This window comes from Triturus cristatus, chromosome 7 (assembly GCF_964204655.1).
Source record: "Triturus cristatus chromosome 7, aTriCri1.1, whole genome shotgun sequence".
In the NCBI taxonomy this organism is placed as follows: Eukaryota; Metazoa; Chordata; class Amphibia; order Caudata; family Salamandridae; genus Triturus; species Triturus cristatus.
In genome coordinates, this window is record NC_140590.1 from 748,958,646 (window position 1) to 748,985,904 (window position 27,259).

A 27,259-nucleotide genomic window follows, 5' to 3' on the forward strand; every position below is an offset into this window, starting at 1 on the left:
GGAGCCCAGTCCTGGATGGCCTGTATTTTGCTCTCCAATGGCTGAACCTGGCCTCCACCTACAAGGTGGCCCAGGTATACAACCTGTGTCTGCCCTATCTGGCACTTAGTGGCCTTGATAGTGAGGCCTGCCTTTTGCAGGGCCTCCAACACTTTCCTCAGGTGGACCAGGTGATCCTCCCAGGTGGAGCTAAAGACAGCGATATCGTCCAGATACGCCGCACAGAAGCCGTCCAACCCAGTGAGAACTCGATTCACCAGCCTTTGGAAGGTGGCAGGTGCATTTTTCAAACCAAAGGGCATTACCACGAACTGATAATGCACACCCGGGGTAGAAAATGCTGTTTTGGGCTTGGCCTCCTCAGCTAACCTGATTTGCCAATACCCAGCTGTCAGGTCAAATGTACTTAAGTAGTTGGCCGAAGCCAACCGGTCTTTAAGTTCATCTGCTCTTGGTATCGGGTGGGCGTCAGTCTTAGTGACTGCATTGAGGCCTCTGTAGTCCACGCAAAACCTCATCTCTTTCTTACCGCCCTGGGTGTGAGGTTTTGGCACGAGAACTACTGGACTAGCCCAGGGGCTGTCCGAGGGCTCAATGACTCCCAGCTCCAACATTTTCTGCACCTCTGTCTTGATGCAGTCTCTGACATGATCAGGCTGTCGATAGATTTTACTCTCTACGGGCAGACTGTCCCCAGTGTCGACCTCATGGGTACACCAATTGGTCTGACTGGGTGTCAGAGAGAACATATGTCGGAAGGATTGAAGAACCTGTTTACAATCCTGTTGTTGATGTCCAGAGAGGCTGCCACAAAAGACAACACCATCTACTGACCCATCGTCAGGGTTCTGAGAGAGCAGGTCCGGGAGAGGGTCACTCTCCTCCTCCTGTCCCTCATCTGTGGCCATGAGCAAGCCCATGCCCTCCCTGTCGACATATGCCTTGAGCCTGTTTACATGGAGCACCCTGTGGGGGCTCCGGGGAGTTCCCAGGTCTACCAAGTAGGTGACCTCTCCCTTTTGCTCAATGATCGTGTGGGGCCCAGACCATTTGTCTTTGAGTGCTGCTGGGGCCACTGGCTCCAGCACCCACACCTTCTGTCCAGGCTGATACACAGTCAGGACAGCCTTTTGGTCGTGCCAAGCTTTTTGTAATTCTTGGCTCGCCTCAAGGTTTTTAGATGCCTTTTCCATGTACTCAGCCATCCGCGAGCGGAGACCGAGCACATAGTCCACAATGTTTGATGCCGGCTTTTTGAGAGGTCTCTCCCATCCTTCCTTTACCAAACAAAGGGGTCCCCTTACAGGATGTCCGAACAGAAGTTCAAAAGGGCTGTAGCCAACCCCCTTCTGCGGGACCTCTCTGTAGGCGAACAAGAGGCAGGGTATCAGGACATCCCATCTCCGCCGAAGCTTTTCAGGTAGTCCATGAATCATCCCTTTTAGGGTCCTGTTGAATCTCTCAACAAGCCCATTGCATTGTGGGTGATAGGGTGTGGTGAATTTGTAGTTGACACCACACTCCTTCCACATAGCAGTCAGATATCCCGACATGAAGTTTGCACCTCTGTCAGAGACAACCTCCTTAGGGAAGCCCACTCTGGAGAACACTCCAACTAGGGCTCGTGCCACAACAGGTGCTGTAGTGGTCCTAAGGGGAATAGCTTCAGGATACCTGGTGGCGTGGTCCACCACCACCAGTATAAACTTGTGCCCTGATGCTGTCTGGGGTTCCATTGGTCCGACAATGTCGATCCCCACTCGTTCAAAGGGTACCCCCACCACCGGCAGTGGTATGAGGGGGGCCTTTGTCGTGCCACCTGACTTACCACTGGCTTGGCAAGTGACACAGGAGCGACAAAACTCCTTCGTATCTTCGGACATGTGGGGCCAGTGAAAGTGTGGACCAATTCTGTCCCAAGTCTTATTCTGGCCTAAGTGACCTGCAAGCGGAATCTCGTGGGCCAAGGTAAGAAGGAAACCTCTCAGAGACAAGGGGACGACCAGCCTCCTGGTCGCGCCAGGCTTGGGGTCTCTTGCCTCGGAGTACAGGAGTCCATCGTCCCAGTACACTTTGTGGGTACCTGTGGCGTTCCCTGCAGCCTCAGCAGCAGCCTGCTGTCTGAGGGGTTCAAGTGAGGGGCAGTCTAACTGTGCCTTCCCCAGGTCTTCCCTAGAGGGTCCCCCTGAGCCCAGAAACTCAACCTGACCAGGTTCAAGCTCTTGTGGCTCAGTTTCCCTCAGTTCCTTAAGGTCAGCCTCCTCAGAGACTTGATCCACGACCTGGGGCAAGGGGGAAGGCGAGGCCTTACCGTTACTGCTCCTTTTCTTGGATGGTGTCTGGTCCGTTCTTCCAGGATCCAGCACCTGTTCAGTGGGGCATCTTTTGGCCTGTGACCTGGTCACAGCAAGGACATGTGCTGGCAAGCCTAACATTTCCATGTGACTCCTCTGCTTCACTTCTGACCATTGTGACGTTTCCAAATCATTGCCCAACAGACATTCTACGGGGAGGTCTGAACTAACCACAACTTTCTTTGGGCCACTTACCCCTCCCCAGGAGAAATCAACAACTGCCATACTGTGATTGGTAGTGACATTGCTGGCATTGGTCACTAGGTAATCGGTACCTAGCATGATCTGTGAAGGGTCCACAAAGTTAGGCGTCACCATGGTGACACTGGCACAAGTGTCCCTGTAGGCCTGAGCCACTTTTCCATTGATCAAAGGCGTCTGCCTGTATTTGCCCAAAGTATTGGGACTGGCATCAGGGGACATATCCATATCCCCTGTACAGACAAGGACGGCCTGAGTGAGCGTGCCAACTAAGTCGTCACTCCCCTCAGTTCCCAAGGTTAACCCAACTAATGCCTTGGGAGGCGCACTACCACTGCTGACTGTACTAGGGGGTGCAGGTGCCTTAGGGGCTGCAGTGGCAGGAGTTTGCCCTCCTTTCTTGGTGCACTCACTAAACCAGTGAGTCTTACTTTTACAGTATTGGCACCACCTTTTTGACTGGCCTTCTGGAGTCTTCTTTTTCTGCTGTGAAGCCTGACCCCCACCCTCTTTGGTTTGTTCGGGGCCTGTCGAAGACTTCTGGTCATTTTGTTCATTCTTGTTACTACCCTTTTGGTCTGCTTTCTTCTGACCACCCTGGTTCTGAGTCTGGTTCTGCTTGACCCTTGTTCTGACCCATCTGTCTGCCTTCTTTCCCAATTCTTGGGGAGAGGTCAGCTCCGAGTCGACAAGGTGCTGATGCAACAATTGGTTCTGACAGTTGTTTAAAATTTGTTCTCTCATGATGAGATAGTACAATCCTGTGTAATCAGTAACCTTGCTACCCAGCAACCAACCTTCTAAAGCCTTAGTGGCACAATCAACAAAGTCAGTCCAATCCTGAGACTGAATTTTCTGGGTGTCCCTGAACAGCACCCGGTACTGTTCGGTGGTTAAGCCGAACCCATCAATCAGTGTATTCTTCAGGACTTGGTAGTTGTTAGCATCCTCAGCTCTCGTAGTGAGGAGCTTGTCTCGTCCTTTACCTTCAAAGGAGAGCCACAGTATAGCTGCCCACTGACTTGGGGGGACGCACTGGACAGTGCAAGCCCTCTCCAAGGCAGTTATCCACTTGTGGATGTCGTCCCCTTGCTTAAAGGGGGGCACTATTTTACTCAGGTGTCTAGTGTCTATACCCCTGTCTTTCTCTCTAATGAGAATGCTGCCACCAGTGGGATCTAACCCACTCAATTTTTGTTCTCGGGCCAAGGCAAGTCTTTCTTTGGCGAGGGCAAGTTCTTCCCGCTCGATCCTCAGATTGACTTCCCTCATCTTCGCTTCGTGCTCCCTTCTCTGAGGGGACGTCATCCCTCTCTGAGAAGATGCCTGAGAAACATGTGTTCGAACAGATCTGTTAGAGCCTCTTGAGAGAGACCTAACTCGTCCGTTCCCAAGGTTAAGCCTGCTTAAGCGTGGGCCCGGGGCTCCCCCAGTTCCATTCTCATGCCTGCTTAAGTTGGTCCTTGTGAGCCTACTGACTACTACGGGACCTCCGTCTGCCTCGTCTCCTGCTAACTCTTCTTCCTCTTCCTCCTCACCATGGAGGTCGAGGTCAGGGTCACCAAGGGTTCCCTCTAAGGGAGGCATGTTCCCATCAGCATTAGGGGGGCCTGTGTTAGAGGACCTCCTAGCATTGTAAGTCTCTAAGAGACCTATCAGAAATGTGATGGTAGGGTTAGAACCCTGGTTTAGCTTCCTGGAGGCACACAGCTGTCTCATCTCCGTGAAGCTAAGAGCTGCATATCGTGACACGACCTGTGGAGGGTCGATGACCACTAAGGGAGTCTCTGCAGACTCTCCGTGGACCGACATGCTTTCTAGTGAGGTGTAAGTGATGCACCTACCTACACTATGTGTTTACCTACTGATCCCTTGCTAAGAGTTGTAGTCAGGGTGTGCTAAGCCCTGTTACACTACAACAGCTGGTTCAGTAGAACTCCGAGTATTCTAAGTTAAGTTATATGTACCTGGGTACTTATGTGATCTTTCAACTCGATATTCTTAGGATACGTGTGTGGTAAAACAACAGCAAGCTCAAATCCCAACCGCTGCTCACCAATGTGAGAAGTTGGCCTGATATGTAGTGCTCACTATTCTAGTGATCACTGTGTATCATTCCAAACGACCCTTATTGATGATTGGTTGTAAGTCAACCTTATAGACCAGCTATCCTAGTAGCGTGGACAAGAGCAGTCTTCAGGCTAAACTCTAGAGGGCGTGTTAAGCCAGCTGTTTACCATCACATATACCCCTTGAACGCCAAGTGAAAGGACACCACACAAGTTGTTATGAAAAAAAAGGATATTTATTTATAACAAGACTACCCTGGCTCTTTATGAGTCAGGGAGCTAAGCACACTACAAAACTCTTAGGAAAATACTTCTGGTTGCACAATTTACACAAATGCCCGAAGGGCACGAAACCCTTTACACTGCAAGTGGAATGGGAAAGGTTAGAAAGTTTAAAGTTACTGATTCCGGAGGAATCCGATCAGTGGGACTAAACGAAAAAGGAACTGGACACTTGTAGAGTGAACCTACGATGGAGCACCGAGATGCTCGAGTTACCTAGCCCAGAGGCTGCGGCTGCGTGGGGTTCAGCAAGATGTCGGGAGTCCTCGTTGTAGTCTCAGGAGCCTGAAAGAAGAAGTTGCTGGCAGGCGACCAGTGTCGATGTTCAGCGAGATCCAAGCCTGGATCGGTGATGAAGAAAACCTGAAAGCAGAGGGGACTCAGTTCTCAACCGCTAGCCAGCGATCGTGTGGGTACCAGGAAGGTACCGGCTGAAGTCACCTCGACCAGGTGAGTGGATGACGTCGGACTCGGCTGTTCCTCGGACCAGGAGGCGCGGCGGCGACCAGGATGGAGGGCGAGCTGTCCCACGAAGGTGTCTGCTGTCGATGATGCTGGGCCCAGGAATGGAGCAGCGGATCTTGGCAGTGGCAAGCCCACGTGGTGGAGTCAAGATGGCGTCTGGAGTGGACCAGGAGGGTCCGAGGTACTCCTCTGTTGAAGGGGAGCAAGAGCCAGTCTGGAGCAACCAGACCAGTGATGAAAGTCTGTCGTGGTGCGTCGTGAAGAGGGCCACAAGCCGGTCGGCGAGTGGTCGGACAACGCGGTGAGCAGCAAGGAGCAGCAGGGCCCCCGAGCAGATCTCGTGGATGCTGGGGAGGCAGACTTCGGTGCTGGAGCCGCTCAGGTTTAGGGCTTCTCAAACCCTAGGTGCACTCACTCGAGGGTCCCTCGGTGGGCGTGCTAGATAAGCGTCGTGCAGGTTCTGAAGATGGCCGGTCCCGCAGGTCTCGTCACACCTACGAATCTCAGCTGGGCTGACGATGTAGGTAGAGGTCAGAGATGGCAAGGAACCCGGGTCTCGTCGAGCTGGGCAGTCTTGATCCGTGGGAGAGACGTACAGCAAACCGCAAGCGCTTAGGTGGTGCCTGCTAGTGCAGGGTGGCTACTCCTTAGCCACAAGGGAGAGTCTTCAGAAATAGTCAAGAGTTCCTTTCGTGGAAAGTAGTTCAAGATTCAGAATTATCCCATTTGGGAAGGGGACCCGCTCCCACCTTTATTCTAGGAAAAAGGGGCTGGCCCGTGACTAGGTCCTACCTATGGGTGGGCCCAGGAGGGGGGTGGTTACACCCCTATCCTTTGTCCGGCTTCGCCCCAGCTCAGGGGCTGGTGTGCCCCCGAAACTGGTTTGAGCCGGGCTATGCACAGTGAGCACCGGGGTGCCACTTGCAATCACCTTCCTTTCAGCCCTGCCTACCTGGGATACACAAACCCTGTCTGGGATGGTGCTAACACCGCCCTCGACAGGAAACCCTTTGTCCAAGCTCCCCTCGCTGGAAGGTCTCCCAGCCGCAGGAGGTCAGACTTGTGTCTGGTGGCAGCATCCATTTTGTGATGCTGAGGCTTGAGTCAACTTTAACCGGGGTTCAAGGTTACTTCCATGTCGTGTCCCTCTAGAAGGGTGGAATGCTAACCCCGTCGCCAGAACTGGCGAGGGGTTCGTATTCCAATTCGTATGACACCTTACTCGACATGTTTGGGTGATGCGATGCCAAAGTTAGCAAATAACCGCAAGGATTATAATGCACTTTAAGGTAGTTGGCACGCGTCACCATGGAACGGCTATTAGGATTTGGTTCCGCAAGCCGTCGACGGGCTCAGCTCGCGCCAGAGCACCATCTCACATGATTCCCAGCACTCTGCCTTCAGGATTGATAAGGCCTGCCATAGGAGTGACTGACAGGAATCCATGAGTCCATTTTAGGGTTAGGTATAGGAATACTACACCTACAGCAACGGGTGATTACACCACCTTGCCCCAGCTGTCGTGCAGCCAGTTGTGTCAGATTTGGGCGGCCATCCAGGGGTGGCATAATACATGCTGCAGCCCCTGGTAGGTCCTGGGCACACCGATGCCCTGGATACCTGTGGTATGCTGATACAGGGACTGATAAGGCGGCCCAGTTCCAATTAGTGGATGCACCTAATGTACATGTGTGTTAATTTCGAGAGAGAACAGCTAGGCTGTGGGTCTGATTGGCAGGCCCACAGCCGGGGAAAGTCGTAAACCAATGAAGCAAAAGCAGAAAAAATCTGGGTGATCATAGGATTGCAGACCCTACTCTCCTACAGGGTGTGTATGGGAAAATGTGTAATGAGCTTGATGTTCGTCTGTTGTTTTGTAGTGTAGTAACCTTATGTCATGTATTGTTCTTGTTTCTAAATATATATTTGCTATGTTCAATTATGTCAATGATTTATATATGTTTGTCATTGTACACATTGTATTATATTCGTTTTTGTGTATTGTCCACAGCCCGGATGAAGTTCAACTCACGTTGCGCGTTAGATGTATGTTTTGGTTGCTCGACCTTATATTTTAAAATTGGAATTAAATAAAAGAAAAACTTTTTCAAAAACACAAACTTGAAGAATTGTTTATCTTTTTCTGTGGGTACACCATTACATTATTGTTTGGAAGTAAGTAGTCCTTACTATTTTTGTGGCTTGTGTTTGTAAAGATGTAACATACACTGTTTAGTAACACTAAACATTTGATTTTTAGGTGAAAAGTGTTCAAGATGCCATTCGTGCAAAAAAGAAAACGTTTAATTTTCTTGGGGAAATGATTACTCTTGTGCCAACAGTGGGAATGTTCATTACCATGAACCCAGGGTATGCTGGGCGTGCCGAGTTACCTGAAAATTTAAAGGCCTTATTCAGGTATGTAGACAATGTCCATTAAAATAGAACTGGTGACTTGGTACTTAAATTGTTCTCACGGAAATGTAGCAGACCTATTTAGCGTATAATAGAAAAAGTTACTTACTTGCAATGCTACTTTTGTAGCCAGGATATTGTCTTTCAAGTATAAAAACGAATCCAGTAATTTCTCCATCATTACAGGGGGCTCCCAAAACTCCATATAACCTAATTATTTTAGTCTATATTCCTTAAAGGAGCATAGGTTAGGCTTAAGCTGTATGAAGCCATCGTTATGAAAAGGGGAAATAGTCCTGTCAAGTTTGGGGGCATTGAGAGGGCAGAGCAAGCCAGAACGCATCAATGTGCATACATGATCTGGCATATTGCGATAACATATGTCAGCTGGTTGTTGCCGAAAATGCATTGCTCCATGTGGCAGGGTAAAATGCGGGTAACTGCGGCATGGTGTTCTGCCAGAAGCAAATGCTGGGCAGGGAAGCTGAGCCAGGGCAGTTTTATGACGACTTAGACGCAGGCACAATTTCAATGATACCATAAAACCTAACTTGACTTACTGACCGACTTTACAGGTTTCCCAGCAGCCCTGCATACTACAGATTGCTAGAAGCCATTCTACGGCCCTTTGGGAAGCTGTGAATTGTACCTGTTAAGAAGTTAAAGTTAGCTCCGAATGAATGAAAAGAATTACCAACTCCGCTCTGAAAGTTGTGTACGACCTTGAAATGCTGCTGCTGGACTTACTAAGGGACAACACTGCAGGGCATTAATTGCTAGTGAAGAGGTGTGTTAATGATGTTAGCATTCGCGAAAGTGCTCAAGCATCAGTCATTATGTCATGATATGATCACACTCTAACCCTAAACTGCCATTCCCTCTTGTCTGCGCGCACTGTGATGTAAAGTGAATTCCTCTGATGTCATCATTGGGACAACGTCAGGTGATGCCATTTCTAGTGTTATCAGTGCACTAATCTTACCTCCTTTTGGTAGTTCAAATCAGTTTTTCGGCTAGGTGGCACCGATCTTAGGGCCAATGCCAGGACAGTCACTATACAGATTCTGTCAAAGCATACATTTTAAAGATGAAACTGTGTTAAAAGTGTGAATTTTACACACAGGATTTCTGGGCAAAGAGTAGGAACCATGGATGCAATTTTTGTTTAAAGACACATTTTTGGGATGGAACCTATGGCCACAAACAGTCATATAAACTAATGGAAATGAAGAGCTGTTACAAGAAAGTGTCTGAAATACGAGTCTTGTTACAGCTAGTGTTCTAAGGAAGAATCGCTATTTGAGAATATGAATTGCTGCCCTCTCATGCCCAGATAAGGTAAATTCCACAGAGTTTCTTGCTTCTAACCTATATTGCTTACAGCTTTGAAACAGGGAGGACACAAATAGCTGCCCCTGTAGGATCGAAAACAAGGAAGGAGAGGTTGAGTGTTGAACATATACCTTCCTATAAAGATGTATGTGGTTGATGGGGGCAGTTGAGAGGAAAACATGCAGTTATTGCATCCTGGTAGGTAAGAGGTACAGGAGTTGTGAAAAAGGGGCAAGAGGCGTACTAGCACATTGGTATCTGGACAACCACAGGCACTGGAATTAGATCATTACTTACCAGTAAATTTCATTACCACGATTTAGGTCCTCCTCATCCCAGTCTAATTTGGTTAGTTGGTTCCGCACCCTAGATAGGCACTTCACACGCTATTCTGTTTTTTATTTTTTGTTACCTTAAAGGCTCCTCCCTACCACCTCCTGACCTGTAAGTTATAAGTCAAGATAGGTGTAAAACTGAGGGAGGGAGGAAGGCAGGGAGGGACCCTGACTAGGATGAGAGTTTGCTGGTAAGAGAGGAATGAAGTTTGCTGGTAAGTAATAATCTCATTAACCCCTCCTAGGACCTCTACCTCCCAGTCCTAATATGGTAAGGAAGTCACAAGCAAAGACCACATTTTACACCGTTTCTTAAGTGCTCATGTTTCCTTCATTAATCATAACAATTATTTCATTGATGCCTTAACCACACCAGAACCAAAATTGTCCAGAGCAGAAGTCATCACATCCTGTCGATAGCGATCAAAAAATGTGTGATGGGATGCCCATGTGGCCGTTCTACAAGTTTCCTGAATAGGAACCCCACATACCTCTGCCTAAGTGATAGAAACAGATTTTGTTGAGTGATCTTCATCGCCGGAAGTGGGAACCCTACCCAGAGATTTGTAAGCTTGGTAATTAGCCTGCGACACTCATCTGCTCAGTGTAGAAGGATCAATTTTTCTACCTCTATTTACACTACTAAAAGAGATAAATATCAAATTGGGAACCTGAACTCCTTTGTACGTTGCAGGTAAATCAATAAGGATCATTTGACGTCCAACTTAGAAGGAAGTGGATCATTTCCTTCTTGAAAAACTGGGAGAATGATCTCCTGCTGCAAATTAAATTCTAAACTTACTTTAAGAATACATTTTGGATCAGGTCTAAGCACTAGTCTGTGTGGAAGAATCTTTAAATATTGAAACAAAACCACCAGGGATCAAAGCTCACCAAGGCATCTGCCAGATGTTATTGCCAACAAAAAAGAAATGTTTGATAATACCAAAACGATATCTGCCTTTTCTAAAGGTTCAAATAGAGGAAGCTGTAATCCATTTAGGATTGTAGGCAAATCCCAAGTGGGAAGGAAGAATGGGCTGTGTGACTGCCCTACGCAAACATAAACACATCTGAAAAAAACACGTTAGTTAGATTCCTTACCTTAGAATATCCCCAGGCGGCAGGCTGGATCCGGAAAGATTTTTCGTCTGCGGCTCCGCGTCCGTCGTTGGCGTCGTGATCACCGGCATGACGTCAGCAGAGTACTTAGAAGCCGCCCTCTCACGCTGACGTCAGTTCTTTTTCTTTCCGCGCCAGTAAGCGCAGATTCGGGAAGAGCATACCCTGTTAGTCACTTTTTGACTAAACTTTTTGAACTCTTTTGGTTCCCAATTCGAGTCGACCTCGACTCTTGGTGCCGGTAGGGATGCCTGGATTCAAGCCATGCGACGCCTGTCACCGCCTGATGTCGGTCACGGATCACCACCGCCGGTGTCTCTACTGCCTTGGGGCCGACCATGATGCCAAGTCGTGCCTCGACTGCCGGGCCTTGACCTCGAAGGTTAGGCGGGAGCGGTCCCGCAAGCTGCTCGAGATCCGGCAGTCGGCTGCGCGCCGCTTATGGTCCCGGTCGAGGAGGAGGTTTACCGCGCTCCCCTTCGGCCTCACCAGTGCCCCTCGGGTGTTCACGAAAGTGATAGCAGTGGTCGCAGCTCATCTGTGCAGATTAGGGGCTCCAGTCTTCCCCTATCTCGACAACTGGCTGTTGAAGGCGGGCTCGCCTCAGGCAGTCGTCTCCCACCTCCAGACTACGGCCCACCTTCTGCATTTGCTGGGGTTCTCCATCAATGTGCCGAAGTCGCATCTGAGTCCCTCTCAGAAGCTCCTTTTCATCGGAGCGGTTCTGGACTCGGCGCAGTTCCGGGTCTATCCTCCGGAACAGCGGGTTCGGGATATTCAGGCTCTGATTCCGATCTTTCAGCCTTTATCCCGGGTTTTGTCAGGTTGGTACTGCAGCTACTGGGTCTGATGGCCTCCTGCATCCTGCTGGTACATCACGCCAGGTGGCGGATGCGGGCTCTGCAGTGGGACCTGAAGGTCCAGTGGGCCCAGCATCGGGGCAACCTGTCCGACCACATCTTGATCTCAGAGGGCACTGCAAGACAGTTGCAGTGGTGGCTCATGGACCGCGATTGGGTCAGTGGCAGATCCTTCTCCCTACCCCAACCGGAGCACGTAGTGGTGATGGATGCATCCCTCCTGGGATGGGGGCCACATGGGAGAGGCGGAGATCAGAGGCCTCTGGTCACCGGCGGAGTCCCGGCTCCATATCAACCTATTGGAGCTGCGGGCGATCCAGCTTGCACTGAAGGCATTCCTTCCCTCTGTTCGGGGAAGTGTAGTGCAGGTGTTCACGGACAACACCACCGCCATGTGGTATTGCAACAAACAGGGCAGGGTGGGGTCGTGCACCCTTTGTCAGGAGGCTCTGCGCCTCTGGACATGGCTGGAACATCAGGGCATCACCCTTGTGGTTCAGCACCTGGTGGGCTCTCTGAACACCAGGGCGGATGAACTCAGCCGCCGGTGCATGATGGATCACGAATGGCGTCTGAACTCGGACGTGGCGCAAGGTCTCTTTCGGCAGTGGGGAGAGCCTTGGTTAGATCTATTCGCCACCGAAGAGAACGCACAATGTCATCAGTTCTGCGCGTTGGAATTTCCAAGGCGGCACTCGCTCGGAGACGCTTTTCGTCGCGAGTGGAGTTGCGATCTGTTGTATGCCTTTCCGCCTATACCACTTCTGTCCAGAGTGCTGAAGAAGATCAGGCGCGACTGGGCCCAAGTCATTCTTGTGGCTCAGGATTGGGCAAGAAGATACTGGTATAACAAGCTACTCAGTCTGTCAATCGATCCCCCGATTCGACTGCCTCTTCAGGAGGACCTTCTGTCGCAGCAGCAGGGGACGGTCCTCCACCCAAACCTGTCCAGCCTCCACCTCCATGCGTGGAGATTGGGCGGCGACAATTGATGCCATTTGACTTGCCTCCTGGAGTCTGTAATGTCATTCTGGCAGCCAGGCATCCCTCCACTAAATCGGTATACGCCTGCAGGTGGAACAAATTTGTGGCATGCTGCACAGCAAAGGCTGTGGATCCCCTTTCCGCCCCTCTTTCTGAGGTCCTCCTCTTTCTTCTTTCCCTGGCCCAGCACGGCTCTGCTCTGGGCACCCTCAAGGGATATCTTTCAGCTATTTCTGCTTTCTTACGGCTTCCTGATCAGCCTTCTCTTTTCAAATCCCCTGTTGTTACTCGATTCTTTAAGGGCATTACTCATATGTTTCCTCCTGTCCCTTTCGTAATGCCTCAGTGGGATTTGAACCTGGTGTTAACCTATCTGATGTGCGCTCCCTTTGAGCCACTTCATAATTGTCCCCTTCGTCTTCTGACTCTTAAGACTGCTTTCCTGGTTGCCATCACCTCTGCTAGAAGGGTGAGTGAGCTCCAGGCTCTGTCTTCTAAGCCTCCTTTCCTTTCTGTCCATCCGGACAAGGTTGTTCTCAGGACTCGTCCTTCCTTTCTCCCTAAGGTGGTAACTGCTTTTTACATCTGCCAGTCTGTTACACTGCCCACGTTCTTTCCGCCTCCGCATCCCTCGAAAGAGGAAGAGAGGCTCCACCGTCTGGACCCAAAACGGGCGCTGTCCTTCTATCTGGACCACACGAAACAGTTCCGGGTGGACGACCAACTCTTTGTTGGCTACGTGGGCGCTAAGAAGGGGCGGGCGGTGCACAAGCAAACCATCTCTCTGTGGGTCGTTTTGTGCATTAAGGCCTGTTATTTCTTGGCTAAGAAGGAACCTCCTGTGGGGCTGAGGGCCCATTCCACTCATTCCACAGCGGCTACTACTGCCCTGTGTCGGGGAGTCCCTTTGCAGGACATTTGTCAGGCAGCAACGTAGGCCTCGCTGTACACGTTTGCCAAGCATTATTGCCTGGACAGCCAAGTCCGGAGAGACGGCTTCTTTGGCCGTTCCGTTCTCCAGGACTTCCTGGTGTGATCTTGGTTCGCAGACCCACCAACGGGGTTGGTATTGCTGGGGTATCTATTCTAAGGTACGGAATCTAACTAACGTGTTTCTTTCAGATGAACAAGTTACTTACCTTCGGTAACGATATATCTGTAAGAAACATTAGTTAGTTAGATTCCTTACCGCCCCACCCATCCTCCCCGTTCTGTGAACTGATATCTAGGGTTAAGGTCACCCCTTTCAGGGCCCTAGGTTCATGGCACCAGTGTCGGTCTCTTGCATGGCTCTGCGTTCCTGGCACGGAAAGCTATGTACAAGAACTTACGTCAGCGCGCGGGGCGGCGTCTAAGTACTCCGACGACGTCATCCCGGCGATCACGATGCCGACGACGGACACAGAGCCGCAGACGACTCCTAGCGACGCGCAAGGGTATTGCTGACGAAAAATCTTTCTGGATCCAGCCTGACGCCTGGGGATATTCTAAGGTAAGGAATCTAACTAACTAATGTTTCTTACAGATATATCGTTACCGAAGGTTAGTAACTTGTTCAACAATCAAAGAGCTAATGGCATAAATGTCTCCAAATTTCCATCAGAACCTCTAAAAGGTTTAGGAGCTGCCAACTGGGCTACCAGTATTGCTGGAGACAGATTCTTAAGGTAACCCTCTCTTAGGATTTCAAAGATTTGGAAAGAATCCACTGACACTGGATCAAAACCTCTTAGAGAACACCATTTTGCGAAAAAACCCTCTACTCTTTTTATGTGAAGAAAGTGTAGATTTCTTTCTACACAATTGGATATCTTCTGCCACCTGGGAAGAGCACCCCATATCTTTCAAGACCAGTCTCTCAGGTTTCTGGCCATTAGGTTCAGCTTCTGAAACGGTGCAGACTGTAAAAGAGTGATCTGAAGAGGAGGTGGAGATTGTGGATTTCTGAGATACTTGCCTTTGGATAGACTCAACAGAAGTGGAAATCACTGGTGCCATGACCAGAAGGGAGCTATTTAAATCATTGATACCATCTTCCTCTGAATCTTCTGAGGCACCTTCAGGAGGAAGGGAAGCCGATAAGACATACAAGAGTCCCTGGGGCCAGGGGACTGACAAGGCATCCACTGCCCAAGCATGTTGACAATTTACTTCTGTGCAAAAGATTGGTAGCATTGCATTGTAAGGGGAGGCATATAAATCTATTTGGGGGTCCCTGAATACTTGGCAAATCTGGAGAAACAGTGACTGAGAAATATGGTACCCTACAGAAGTTGGAATGTTAGGGCTCAGACTGTCTGCATGAAAATTCAACACCCGCTGAATGAACACTTCCGTCAATGAAATCAGATTTGTCTCCACCCAGACACAGATCTGATTCATCAAGTTGTTCAAATGAGGATTTTTGTTACCCACCCCTCACCCCCAATCAATTCAGATGACATCTTCCTACCTGATTGACGGTGCAAACCACCATGTTATTGCCTTTCAACTGGAGATAAAAAACAGACTGCTTCCCATAGTGCTGCCAGTTTCCTCCAGTTGGAGGAGTGGACCCTATCCTCCTGTTACCATTGACTCTTGCATTCGAACTTTCTCAGGGTTTCCCCCCCCCAACTTCACAAGCTGGCATCTGTTGTCATTAGGATAGGCTAGCCTTAACCTCTTCTGGCCATTGCTTTGAAGCACTGCCCCAGTAGACGTACGGCCTACATTTGTTTTCCACCCATGGGAGCGCAAAGTGGCAGATGTTATGCAGCATGCTTTTCAACCAGGTCTGGGACTGGCTGGGGTACTTGCCCTGCTCTGTGCATGCTTGATTCGCCTCTTACCTCTACCCAGGTCTTTGCATCCACATCTACACAGTGACCTCCTACCTAATTAATATTCCACTGATATTTCACTGACAATTTTCGCACTGATGGTTTGCAGTCAACAGCGGTCCTAATATATACGGAGGTGCACATCTGACACAGGACAGGGGTGATCTGGTTTTGCGTAATCCCTGCTGTTACCTGACCCAGGCGGTGATCCACAGCAGGGTGTCGGACACTCCTGAAGGGTTCCTACGTTGGCACATTTATGCTCATGACTCCTGTGTTGGGGTACTTGGGGAGCTAGATCCTCAAGTGCAACAATCTCACTCAAGCCCCTGGAGTGGCACAGCCCATTGCCACCAAGTAACGCCAGCTTCACATTCCTCTTGCAGACTCTGCGACATCTACCACGACGAGATTGGTCAGACGAAGGGCAAGAACCAGGACATGGCAGATTCTAGCCCTGCCTCTATTGCTACTTCTGCGGAGATGGTACCGCCCACAGGGGGGGAAGCCCAACCAGACAAACTGGATTTAATTCTGCAGGAAATGCGCTAATCTCGGGCTGATGGAACAACAAATGGGGGCTCTGACAACGGACAAGGTTGCTGCTAACAGAGCGGCAGTGCAGGACCTTCTCCCAACGCAGAAGTAACATTCCACTGAATTGGAACGACTGCAACACCAGATAGTGCAACTCCAGGAGCGGGTGGAGGATGCGGAGGGCAAATCGCGTCGCAATAATGTGTACATTATTGGCCTGCCGGAGAACGTAGAGGGCCAAAATGCTACGCTTTATATAAAGACCGGACTCAAATCTCTTATACCACTGGGATGCTTGTCTGATACCTTTTGCATTGAGTGAGCTCACAGGGTCCCCACACGTCGACGGGTGCCGGGTATGCCTCCCTGACCCGTGGTAGCTCGGGTACTTAACTTTACTCCAGTATTGGAGCTTTCATAGATTCACAAGTAACTAGTTTTTTTTACTCCAGTATTGGAGCTTTCATAGATTCACATGCCTGAATCAGAATAGCGAGCAGCAAATCATAGCACATTTTTTGTTACCCAAGACCTGAAACAAGGGAACATATGTAGTGTGATAAAAGTGGTTTTCCTATACCAATACACACAGAAAAAACACTCTGCAAATTGCATCTAATACAATAAACAACAATAAAATGTGCAAATGTGACCAATAAAGGAAGGAGGGATGGTAAAGAGGGCTCACCGTTACTGGATAAGGTTCCTCAGCACCGCTTCTCCCACCACCACATCTCTTCCTGTGGCTGCATCCAAGCGGCAATGCCTGGTGAAGGTGTGCATACTTGTCCAGGTCGCTGCCCTGCAGATATCCTGGATCGGCACTCTCGCAAACAAAGCAGTGGAGTTGGACACTGCTCTTGTCGAATGGGCACGGACTCGTGCATTCAGAGGTCATCCAGCTGCCTGATGACAATACTCTATCGCACTGGAAATCCATCTGGCAATTCCCCTTTTTGACAAAGGGAAACCCTTCCTGGGTGCGCTGAAGGCGACAAAAAGTTGTGAAGACTTGCGGAAAGGTCTAGTCTTTTGCAAATAGAACTTTAGACAGCGTTGGGCATCCAGCGAGTGGAGAGTTCTTTCCGCCGCTGTTGTTGGTTGAGAAAAGAAGCGTTTGAGAATTAGTGGCTCATTTAAATGAAAATCAGTTGGTACTTTTGGAATGAATTTTGGATTAATCCTGAGTATCATTCTGTCCTCTTTGAATTGTAAGAAAGGGTCTTGGATCGTGAGAGCCTGTATTTCCCCCACTTTCCTGGCTGAAGGGAGCGCAATGAGAAGCGCAACTTTCCACAACAGGAATTTAAGATCCGCCCTGTGTATTGGCTCGAAGGGCTGTTTCATTAATTGGGAAAGAACAATGTTCAATTGCCAGAGAGGTGGTGGAGGCTTTACTGGAGGAAAAACCCGGAACAATCCCTTCATGAATTGTTTGATGACTCTTGCGGACCACAGAGATGGTCACGAGGAAGTCCTTCTGTAGCGTGATATTGCGGCTTGATGTACCTTTATAGATGCATGAGCCACACCAGACTTTGCAAAAAGCAAAATGTATGGAATAATCTTGTGCGCTGCCGAGTTCAGAGGATGAATGTTACATCTTTTGCACCATAAGCAGAATCTCTTCCACTTCATCCTGTACGTTTTGTTCGTACTATCCGCTCTGGCTCTCGATAGGATCTCTCTTCACTCCGCTGAGATATTTAGATGCTGAAATTCGCAGTGTTCAGGAGCCAGGCCACTAAGTGCAGTGATTTCGGGTCCGGATGAAGCACTTCTCCCCGGGACATTGTCAGGAGTGACAGTATTGGCTGAAGGCGAATCGGGTGTTCCTCCGACAGTAGTAGAAGCTCAGTGAACCAGTGTTGCCTGGGCCACCATGGTGCTATCAGGATTATCTTGCACGGTTCCTTTTTGATCTGCATAAGAACACGTGGCAGGAGGGGAATTGGAGGAAAGGCGTAGGCAAAGACGCCTGACCATGCCATCAAAAACGCATTCCCCCAAGATCCCCGTTGGGGATGCCAGCTTGCGAAGAACTGGCATTTTTTGTTCTCCACTGTTGCGAAGACGTCTACTGTCGGTTTTCCCCATCTTTGGAAGATGCTGTCTAGACTTCCTTGGTCGATCTCCCACTCGTGGCAGGTGGATTTGAGCCTGCTGAGAGTATCCGCCTTGACGTTCTGGTCCCCTGGGAGATGTTCCGCTGTTATGGATATCTTGTGTTGCAGCGCCCATTCCCATACCTTCTGGGCTTCTTGAGACAGGGAGAGTGATCTTGTACCTCCCTGTTTGTTTAAGTAGTGCATTGCTGTGAGAAGTTGGCCTGAAGTATGATGTCACTAGTTCTAGTGTACACCTTATATCAGTCCAACTACCCTTATGGTGATTGGTTGTAAAGTCAACCTTATAGACCAGCTATCCTAGTGGTAGCATGGACAAGAGCAGTCTTAGGCTAAACTCTGAATGGCATGTGAAGCCAGCTGTGATACCATATATAATCCCTTGAATACCAAATGAAAGGACACCACAACAGATATATATATAAAATAAAGTGTATTTATTCTAGTCAAACCCTCAGCACTCTTTATGAGATTAGAGGTAAGTACAACACAGTCTTATTTAAGCATACATTAAGTCACACAGGTAAGTAATACAGTTAGGCCCTAGGGGCCACGCAAACCATATACTAAGTAAGTGGTATAAGAACCACTGTCACAGAAATAGAATAGGCCTAGGCCTAGGGAAGGCTGGGGCTACACTACACTAGCGTTAGTTAGGAAGTGGGAGGCCCACGGGATTCGAGTGCAGAGTGGAAACACTCACGCGTGATGCGTAAAAGTCAATAGCAATAGTACAGTTTAGAAAACGGTAGATTTAGGACACTTCCGGAGTAGCTAGGACGTTGAGACTTGAAAACTAGACACTAGGATAGTCACTATCCTGATGAGCACCGGAGTACCCAAGTTACCTAGCCCACAGGCTGCGGGTGCATAGGGGTGAAGATGCGTCGTTTTCGTCGTCGACTCCTATGGATGCCTGAAGAAAGATGCTGACAGGCAGTCAGTGAAGAGTGTCCGGTGGATCCCAAGGCTGGGATCAAGGAGAGAAGAAACCTGCAAGCAGAAGGGACAGAGTCAAGGTCACTAGCCAGTGACCACGTGGAACCAGGAAGGAACCAGGCGATGTCGTGAAGATTGCAGGTGAAGGTGAAGCTTGTCGCTGCAGCCAGGAGGACCAGGAAGCGTCGAGGACGACCAGGACCAGGAGGCGAGCTGTCCCACGAAGGCTCTTGCTGTCGGCGGCGTCGAAGTTGGACTAGGACTCACCAAGCCTTAGCAAGCGGAACCCACGAAGAACGGAGGATTTGCTTCTGGTGCAGACCAGGAAGGTCTGGGGTGCTTCTTCTTTGCAGAGAAGCGGGAGCCAGTCTGGAGGAGCCAAACCAGCGCAGAAGATTTCAGGGTGCGTCGTCACAAAGGCCACTAGCCAGCGGGCAAGCAACCGGACAGACGCGGCAAGCAGGAAAATGCAGAAGGGCCCCACGCAGGACTCGTGGAGTGTGGGGGGCTGATCTTCGGTGCAGATGGTGCTTGGGGTTGGGGCTTCTCAATCCCCGGTGCACAACTTCGAGGGTACCTCAGAAGCTGCGCTTTAAGTTACTAGCCACTTTTTCCAGGTAGCCGGTCCCACGTCGCTCGTCGCCTCCACGGATCTCAGCTTTGCTGTCGATGTGGATCAGGGTCAGAGAAGTCTGGAAGTCAAGGCTCTGGTCGGGCTCTGCAGTCGGTTCCTCGTAGAACGTGGGCAAAGCAAAGGGTAGTCTCTTGATGGTGCCTGTTTGCACAGGGTAGCCACTCCTTGGCTACAAGGGAGATTCTTCAGTCTTCTTCTTTCGTCGAATGTCGAAGGTCCAGAGTTTCTGTTCAGTTTTGCAGGTTCAGGATAATCTAAAGTCTTGAGGCCCAACTCCCACTCTTATACTAATCTGGGGGGCTGGGATACCTGCTAGGTCACGCCTTATGGGTGGGACCTGGGAGGGGGTGGTTACACCCACTTCCCTTTGTCCAGTTTCGCGCCAGAGCTGGGGCTGGAGTGCCCCAGCGCCGGTTTGAACTGGACTATGCAAGGAACACCTTGTGTGCCCCAGGCATGTCTCATTCCTTTCAGCCCACCCTGCCCCAATACACTAAAGGCTGTCTGGGGAGGTGCTAGCACCTCCCCAAGCAGGAAACCTATTGTCCAGGCCTCCCTGGCTGGGATCACTCCCAGCTGAAGGAGGTCAGACTTGTGTCGTGGCAGCAGCATCCATTTTGTGATGCTGAGGCTTTGGTCAGAGGCTAACAGTTGAAGTATGATTTTAACATGTCTTTCCCTCTAGAAGGGGGGAATAATATTCTCATGTCCAGAAATGGCATGGGGGTATTATTCCACAGTGTTAGACACCTTACACGACATGTTTCGATAAAGCCAAACCATAGTTACCATAACCGTCTAAGATTATAAGGCACTTTAAGAGTATATGGTAGGCTATATCATAGAACAGCTATAAGGACAAGGTTCCGAAAGCTGCAGACAGGCTCAGCTCATGCTAGAGCACCATCTCACATGTTACCAAGCACTCTGCCTCCAGGATTGTCAAGGCCTGCCATAGGAGTGACTGATAGGTACACATGTGTCTATTTGTAAGTTAGGTATAGGAATACTACACCTAAGCAAGGGGTGATTACACGACCTTGCCCCAGCTGAGTGATCAGCCAGTTGTGTCAAAATGGAAGGCCAGGCCAGGGGTGGCATAATACATGCTGCAGCCCCTGGTAGGCCTAGGGTACACCTATGCCCTGGGTACCTAGGGTACACTGTACAGGGGCCAATAAGGTGATCCTATCCAAATGGGTTATGCACCTAAAGTACATAGTATTAATTTAGAGAGAGAACAGCAGGGCTGTGGGTCTGATTAGCAGGCCCACAGCCACATCTAAGTCGAAAACCAGTAAAGCAAAAGCAAAAAGTGGGGGTGAACATAGAAAGCAGACCCTACTCTCCTACAATTGCTGTTGTGTTGTCCGTTCTTATTAACACAGCTGATCCCTGTTGGTAGGAACGCAATGCTAAGCGGACGGCTCTGAGTTTCAAGAGGTTGATGTGCATTTGCTGTTGGTGCAACTTCCAGCGACCGCTGACTTGAAGGTCCTGAAAACACGCTCCCCAGCCTTATAAGGATGCATCTGTCGTAATCACCCGTGGGGCTGGTTGTGTAAGGAATGAAAGACCCTGTGAGACGTTCAGCTTTTGGGTCCACCATGTTGCCGCGTGGATCATGGTCGATGTTACCCTAACTATATCGTCGAAGGATCACTCCGCCTGATGCCATTGTAGATCCAGTTGCTCTTGCAACGGACGCATCCTTAGCCTGCAGAAAGGTACGAGGGGAATGCAAGATGATATCGTTCCCAGCAATGATTTGTACTTGTGTACTGAAAGGCACTTTCTTCTTATAAAACTGTGGGATACAGATATTATTCCCAGCTGTCTTTCCTTGGAAGGGAACGCTTTGTTTACCTCTGTGTGTAGTATCGCTCCCAAGAAGGTGATGTTTCGTGTCGGCTGAAGAGATGATTTTTCTTTGTTTAAAGTCAGACCTAACCTGGCAAACAGCTCCACGCAAGCCGTTGTTGACGACCGGGCCAATGCTGCTGATGGCGGTTTGACCAACCAGTCGTCGAGGTAAGGAAATACTTGGTGTTTCTGTTTCCTTAGAACAGCTGCCACTGGGGCCAGGCATTTAGTAAAAATTCTCGGGGCTGACTTCAGGCCGAAAGGCAGTACCTTGAATTGGTAATGCTCTCCGGCCACCATGAACCGAAGGTACTGCCTGTGGGAAGGATGGATGGGGATGTGAAAGTACGCATCCTGTAGGTCCAATGTGTTCATATGATCTCCTGGGTCTAAGAGCAGCAGAATATCTTGGAGGGAAACCCTTCTGAAAGATTGTTTCTTGAGATAGGTGTTTAGGGACCTGAGGTCCAAAATAGGACGACATTGGAGAACGTTTTTCTTGACTAGAAAAAAACGGGAATAAAATCCCCTTCCTCTCTGGGAGTTCGGTACCGGTTCTACTGCTCTCTTTCGGAGCATTGTCCGAATCTCCCGACTCATATGATGTAAGTGTTTGACCTCTTGATGTTTCGGCGGTGTACAAGGGGACGTTTGCAGAAGTTCTAGAGTGTGTCCGATTTGTATTATGTTGAGGACCCATTGGTCCGTAGTTATTTGCTGCCAATTTTGAAGATGATAAGCAATTTTTCCACCCAGGGGAACATGTGATGTAAGAGGAATAGTTGTAGCTGGAGTCAGAAAGTTGTCATTGTCGTCGGGTGTTGTCCTTCCCCTGACGACCTCCTCGACCTCTAGGAGTAGATTTTGTGTAACCTCCTGTTGTATATCCTCCTGTTTGTATATCCTCCTGCTGACAGTAGGACTGAGATGAGGTGGAGTAAAAAGTGTATCATCTGCCTTGTTGGTAACCTCCTCTATAGGAGGATTGGCCCCTACCTCTAGAGCCTCGAAAAGGAACCTTCCTATATTGCAGCGTTCCCAGTGATTTTGCGGTGTCGGTATCTTTTTTGATACTCTGCAGAGTCTCGTCGATGTGTTCGCCGAACAAATCCTCAACATTGAAGGGAAGGTCCAAGATTTTATTCTGGACTTCAGGCCTAAACGCTGTTGCTCTCAGCCATCCTTGCCGGCGTAAGACTGCCGCTCCTTCCAAAGATCTGAAGGCCGTGGTCGCAACGTCCATTGCGCAATCTAAAACTTCAGCTGAAGTCCTTTCTCCTTCTTGGAGGATCTTTTTGGCCTCCTATCTATCAGCTTATGGAATGCTGTCTATGTAAGGCGAGAGGTCACACCACATTTGCCTATCATACCTGCCCAGAATGGCCAGGGCATTCGCCGCCTTAACTAGAAGGGCAGACATGAAAGAAAATCTCTTTCCCGCATTGTCCAAGCACCTACCCTCTCTGTCGGGAGGTGTCGTAATCGGAGCTGATGGATTCCTTGATTTCTGCTGAGCCGCCTGGGTTATAACTGAGTGCAGCTTGGGGTGGCCTAGTAGACAAGCTGGAGCATCCGAGGGTGCTTTATATTTCTTGTCCAGCCTAGCGAGTACTGGAGTAACCGTTGCTGGTGTCTCCATGACCTTGAGACCCTCTTCCCATATATGACTGACAATTGGGAGAGATCGAACTGCTTGCGATATGGCTCCTTGAAATCGTACAAGAAACATTCCGTTTTGTCAGATGACATGGTGATCTCAAATCTCGCTGTAGCTCTCTCCATTAAATTATGGAATACCCCGATGTCCTCCGGAGGAGAATCAACAGGTTATGGTGAAGTAGACGAAGGCGATGGAATGAGATAATCGTCCCACTCTTTACTAGGGTCCGTTATCTCTCCCTCTTCCTGCTCATCATCAGAGGTCACTGGATCTTGTTGAGACCTTGGTAGTGGTGATGTAGGCAAGGACTCTGGTAAAACCTCTTGCCGTTGCACTGGCGTACTTGGAATAGAGCGTGGCTGAGATGTAGCCACCAGTATCTTTTGAGAAGTATGAGGTATAGGATGCCTCTTTTTATAATCCTCTAACATAAACTGCAGATCCGTTAGCAATGAAGACGGAACGCTCACTATCTCTTCCTTGTACTCCTTGCGATAGTGTTGCTGGGGACGATCCTGAAACCCCTCATATTTGTCTTCCCAGTCATCCTCTTGGCACTTCACATGCAACTGTGACGGGTTACTGGTGTAGCCAAAAGGGTCATCATCATCCTCCTCCTCCTGTGACTCTTCCTCCTCTAACAGGTGGGATGGGACTAGAGGTGTCACCTTACTTGGAGAGGTAAGTTCTGGGGTAATTCTCCTCTTCCTGGCAAATTCCCATTTTTATGGGGTTTTTTCTCTCGTCGACGGGCTCGTCGACGAGATCGCTGTCGAAACTGCCGAAGAAACTATCATCGTTGATGCTGCCGTCGTTGCTGCTGTTACTGTCGTTGCCGTCAACGATCCGGTTGTTGCTGCCGTCGACGATCCCGTCGACGACGTGATCGTGGTCATCGATGTCGTCGTCGAAGGTCTCGGCATCGACACTGCCGTCGACGATGCCACCGTCGACAGAGATATAGCTTTAGAAGTAAGTTTTACCTCCGTTTTCTTCGACGACGGTGCTATTTTCTTCGTCGACGCTCCCGTCGACGACGTAGATTTCTCCAATTTTTCCTCAGGAGGTGTGGAGGCCGGTTTCTTGAATGAATGTTTGACTTTAGGAGGTGATTTTGAGGGCTCTGAGCTTGTCCTCTTTGTATGTTTTACCCCTGAAGCATGACCCTTGCTCTCCTTTTCCTTACGTGGAGGAGATTTTGAGGGACTGCGCCCAGAAGACCCATTAGTGGTCTTTTTAAGGGCCTTCTCAGGTCTTTCCCCTGAGGTATGAGCCTGAGGAGATCTGCTTCTTTTCGGAGATCTCCTAGAAGTTGTAGACGCCTCATCACTGTCACTAGACATGACGTCTTTCCTGGTTTTAAGTTTTTGAAGCCATAGTAAAAGCCTTCCTTCACGATTTTATTAGAAAAGGTACAACATACCTTACAGTCCTTTGGCTGATGGTCTGGATAAAGACAGTACATGCAATCTTTATGAGGGTCATCTGTATATAGCCTTTTCTTTGAACAGGTAGCACAGGCTTTAAATAAACCTTTCTTCTCTTTGTCAGACATTTTCAGGAGTTGGTGAAGAAAAAGGCAGTTATCAAAAATTATCAAATTAGTTGAAGAACTCTCAAACCAGAGTGAAGTAGAAATAAACTGTAGAATTTGAGCAGAGCTCAAAGGAGACTCCTTAGCACAACGTGCGGTAGAAAATCTGAGGGGCAAGAGGTTCTCTCAGGAGTGTTCTAAAGGGTGAGAGGCTCTGATTGGTTCAGAGACAAGTTTGGTCCTTTTTTACATAACGAAGGTTGTGGGTTGCAAAAGGGAATTGGGCCTAGGCCTCTTTTCAGTTTGCTATACTACTAAGCATTGTTTTTTTATGTACCGGAGACTCCCGTCTCGACGACAGGGAAATGATTCAGGCATGTGAATCTATGAAAGCTCCAATACTGGAGAACTACAGTTTTTTTTATAGGGACCGTGATGTGATACTGCAAACTGCAAGAGAGAAAGCTCCGATACTGAAAGATAATGTATGTATCTCTCTGTTTCCTGCCTATACCATCCACGTGCAGAAGCAAGAACCCAATACCAGGGGGTTAAACGACACTTACAGGCCATCAATGTAAAGTACGCCCTACTGTATCCGGCTAAACTTCAAATTCTACATGAACATAAAAGTCATTTCTTCAACACCCCAACGGAGGCATGGGAGTGGATCGAACATACCTTCCCAGACCTGCCTATTGACTCATCGCACCGACAATCGGGAGGGACCGAACCCAGGAGGTGACAATCACAGCGTCGACGCACTAAACCACAGCGATATGAGAATGATGCTACTCGAACGCCCGCACAAACCCTTGAGGACCAGAGGAGGGCTATCATTTCCGCTGCTACCTTTAGAGACACAAGGACAATCACAGACGATAAATCCTCCACGGGAGATGCGGGTCAATCTGAGCTGGAACGTAGCCCGCCATTATTTTCGTCCTTGTCATCGCATACGGAAAATGCACTCCTCAACTGACACCCCCAGAATGATTCCTTAGAACTGTGTTGATTCTACATGATAGGGCGGACTTCCATCGCTGTAATTTGTAAGTTAATATAATGCTCTGAGTGGGATGAAACGAGGTTCCTCTGCTGAGCAGGTAGGACAATTACTTGGACTTTATATACTTCCCACTTGTGTCACTTTCATGTAGGTGGATTCCCGCCAGCTGGGGACGGGTGCCAGTGCTGTGTATTATGTATATCCTTACTGTAATTGGGATAATGATGGGTGGTGCCTTTTGGGGGCCCCGGAGCCAGGGGGAGGCGGTTCCCCTCCCTGTCTGGCTTAGGTAAGCCAATTGCCGCAGAGTATTAACAACTCCCACCGTACTTTTTAGCCATGACCCCCATTGTAATAGCAAATGTTCGTTCTCTTTATTGTTTTGTGTGCTGTTATTTTAGTTTAGTCTAACTTAGTTCCATAGTTGTACTGTGCATTGGGGTGTATCAACAAGGGGTGGGCGGGCCGATTCTCACTGCAGTTCTTCTTTTTCTTTGCTGATGTGTTTTGATATACCCTAATGGCTACTTCGGACACGACACAATCATACACTTGCATCACCTGGATTATTAGGGTGATGGGTTCACTTCATAAGCGTTACAGAGTACATGCCCAATTGATTCGACGGAAGGCACAGATAGTCTTCCTGAAAGAGACACACCTTACTGCACAGGAAGCCACTAAGTTACAACGTAAAGGGAGGGGGCAACTGTATTACACAACCTATTCTGCTTTTGCCCGAGGGACCGCTATATGGTTGAGAGCTGGGGTCCCATTCGAGGTGCAGGACCAACGTACAGATAAAGGTAGATTTGTCTTGCTTCGGGGCAATCTAGATGGGAGTCCACTAGTTCTGGGTTGTCTGTAGGTGCCTAATTCTGATCATGACTCGTTTTACGCCTGCGTTAATGCTGCTCTAACCGACTGGTCCGAGGTTAAATGGGTACTTGGGGGCAAAGTAAATGCAGTGATGGACATAACTATGGACATACCTCACCCTCCCCTGGCTGGGGCACAGGCATTACACCATTCAAAAACATTACTTAATTGGGCACAGGGGTGGAACATGACAGACCTCTGGCGTAGGCATAATGGGGGTATTTTTTTATTTTTATTTAAAAAAAAAAAAAGTTTTTTTATAACGCTAGCTTGACCCGTAGGTATCAGAGCGCTTTACATACATACTGTAAAGAAAAACAGAACGGAAATTGTTTTACATAGTAGGCAGGCAGTAAGGAAGTAAAACCAGGGATAAAAAAAATACAACATGGAAGATAAGGTGGTTAACACAGTCCGGTCACCAACTATATTTGAATGTCAAGAGAGAGGAGTCAACTCGGATATTGAAGTCTAGGTTAGTTGACGTTGGTCAGGAAAGTATTTGTTAAGGAGATGGATTTTCAGGTCCCTTTTGAAACAGGAGAAGGAGGGGTTGTATCTGAGGACTCTAGGGAGAGCGTTCCTCATCCTGGGAGCGTTGCCAGAGAACGATCGGTATTGTCTGGTTTTCTTTTTAAGTTTCAGAGGAATAAGAAGGAGTGAGTTGGAGCTTCTCAGCGTTCTGGATTGCCCTGCTCTTACCAGTTTGTTGTTCAGGTAGTTAGGGGCCAGGGAGTGAAGGGTTTTGTGTGTGATGCAGGCCAGTTTGTAAATACACCTCCCTTCCATGGGAAGCCAGTTGAGGGAGTTGAGAGCTGGAGTGATGTGATCAAATCT

General features: G+C 49.0%; 1 protein-coding gene across 2 annotated transcripts in view; it reads left to right on the forward strand.

The window, feature by feature from the left end:
• The window catches only part of DNAH17 (dynein axonemal heavy chain 17), a 14,992,541-nt gene that overhangs the window by 6,331,901 nt on the left and 8,633,381 nt on the right, over positions 1 to 27,259 (forward strand). For both annotated transcript variants that reach the window (XM_085617470.1, XM_085617471.1), the window contains one exon: positions 7,632 to 7,789. In XM_085617470.1, the coding sequence (XP_085473596.1) occupies positions 7,632 to 7,789 (158 nt within the window). The remainder of the gene's footprint in view (positions 1 to 7,631; positions 7,790 to 27,259) is intronic.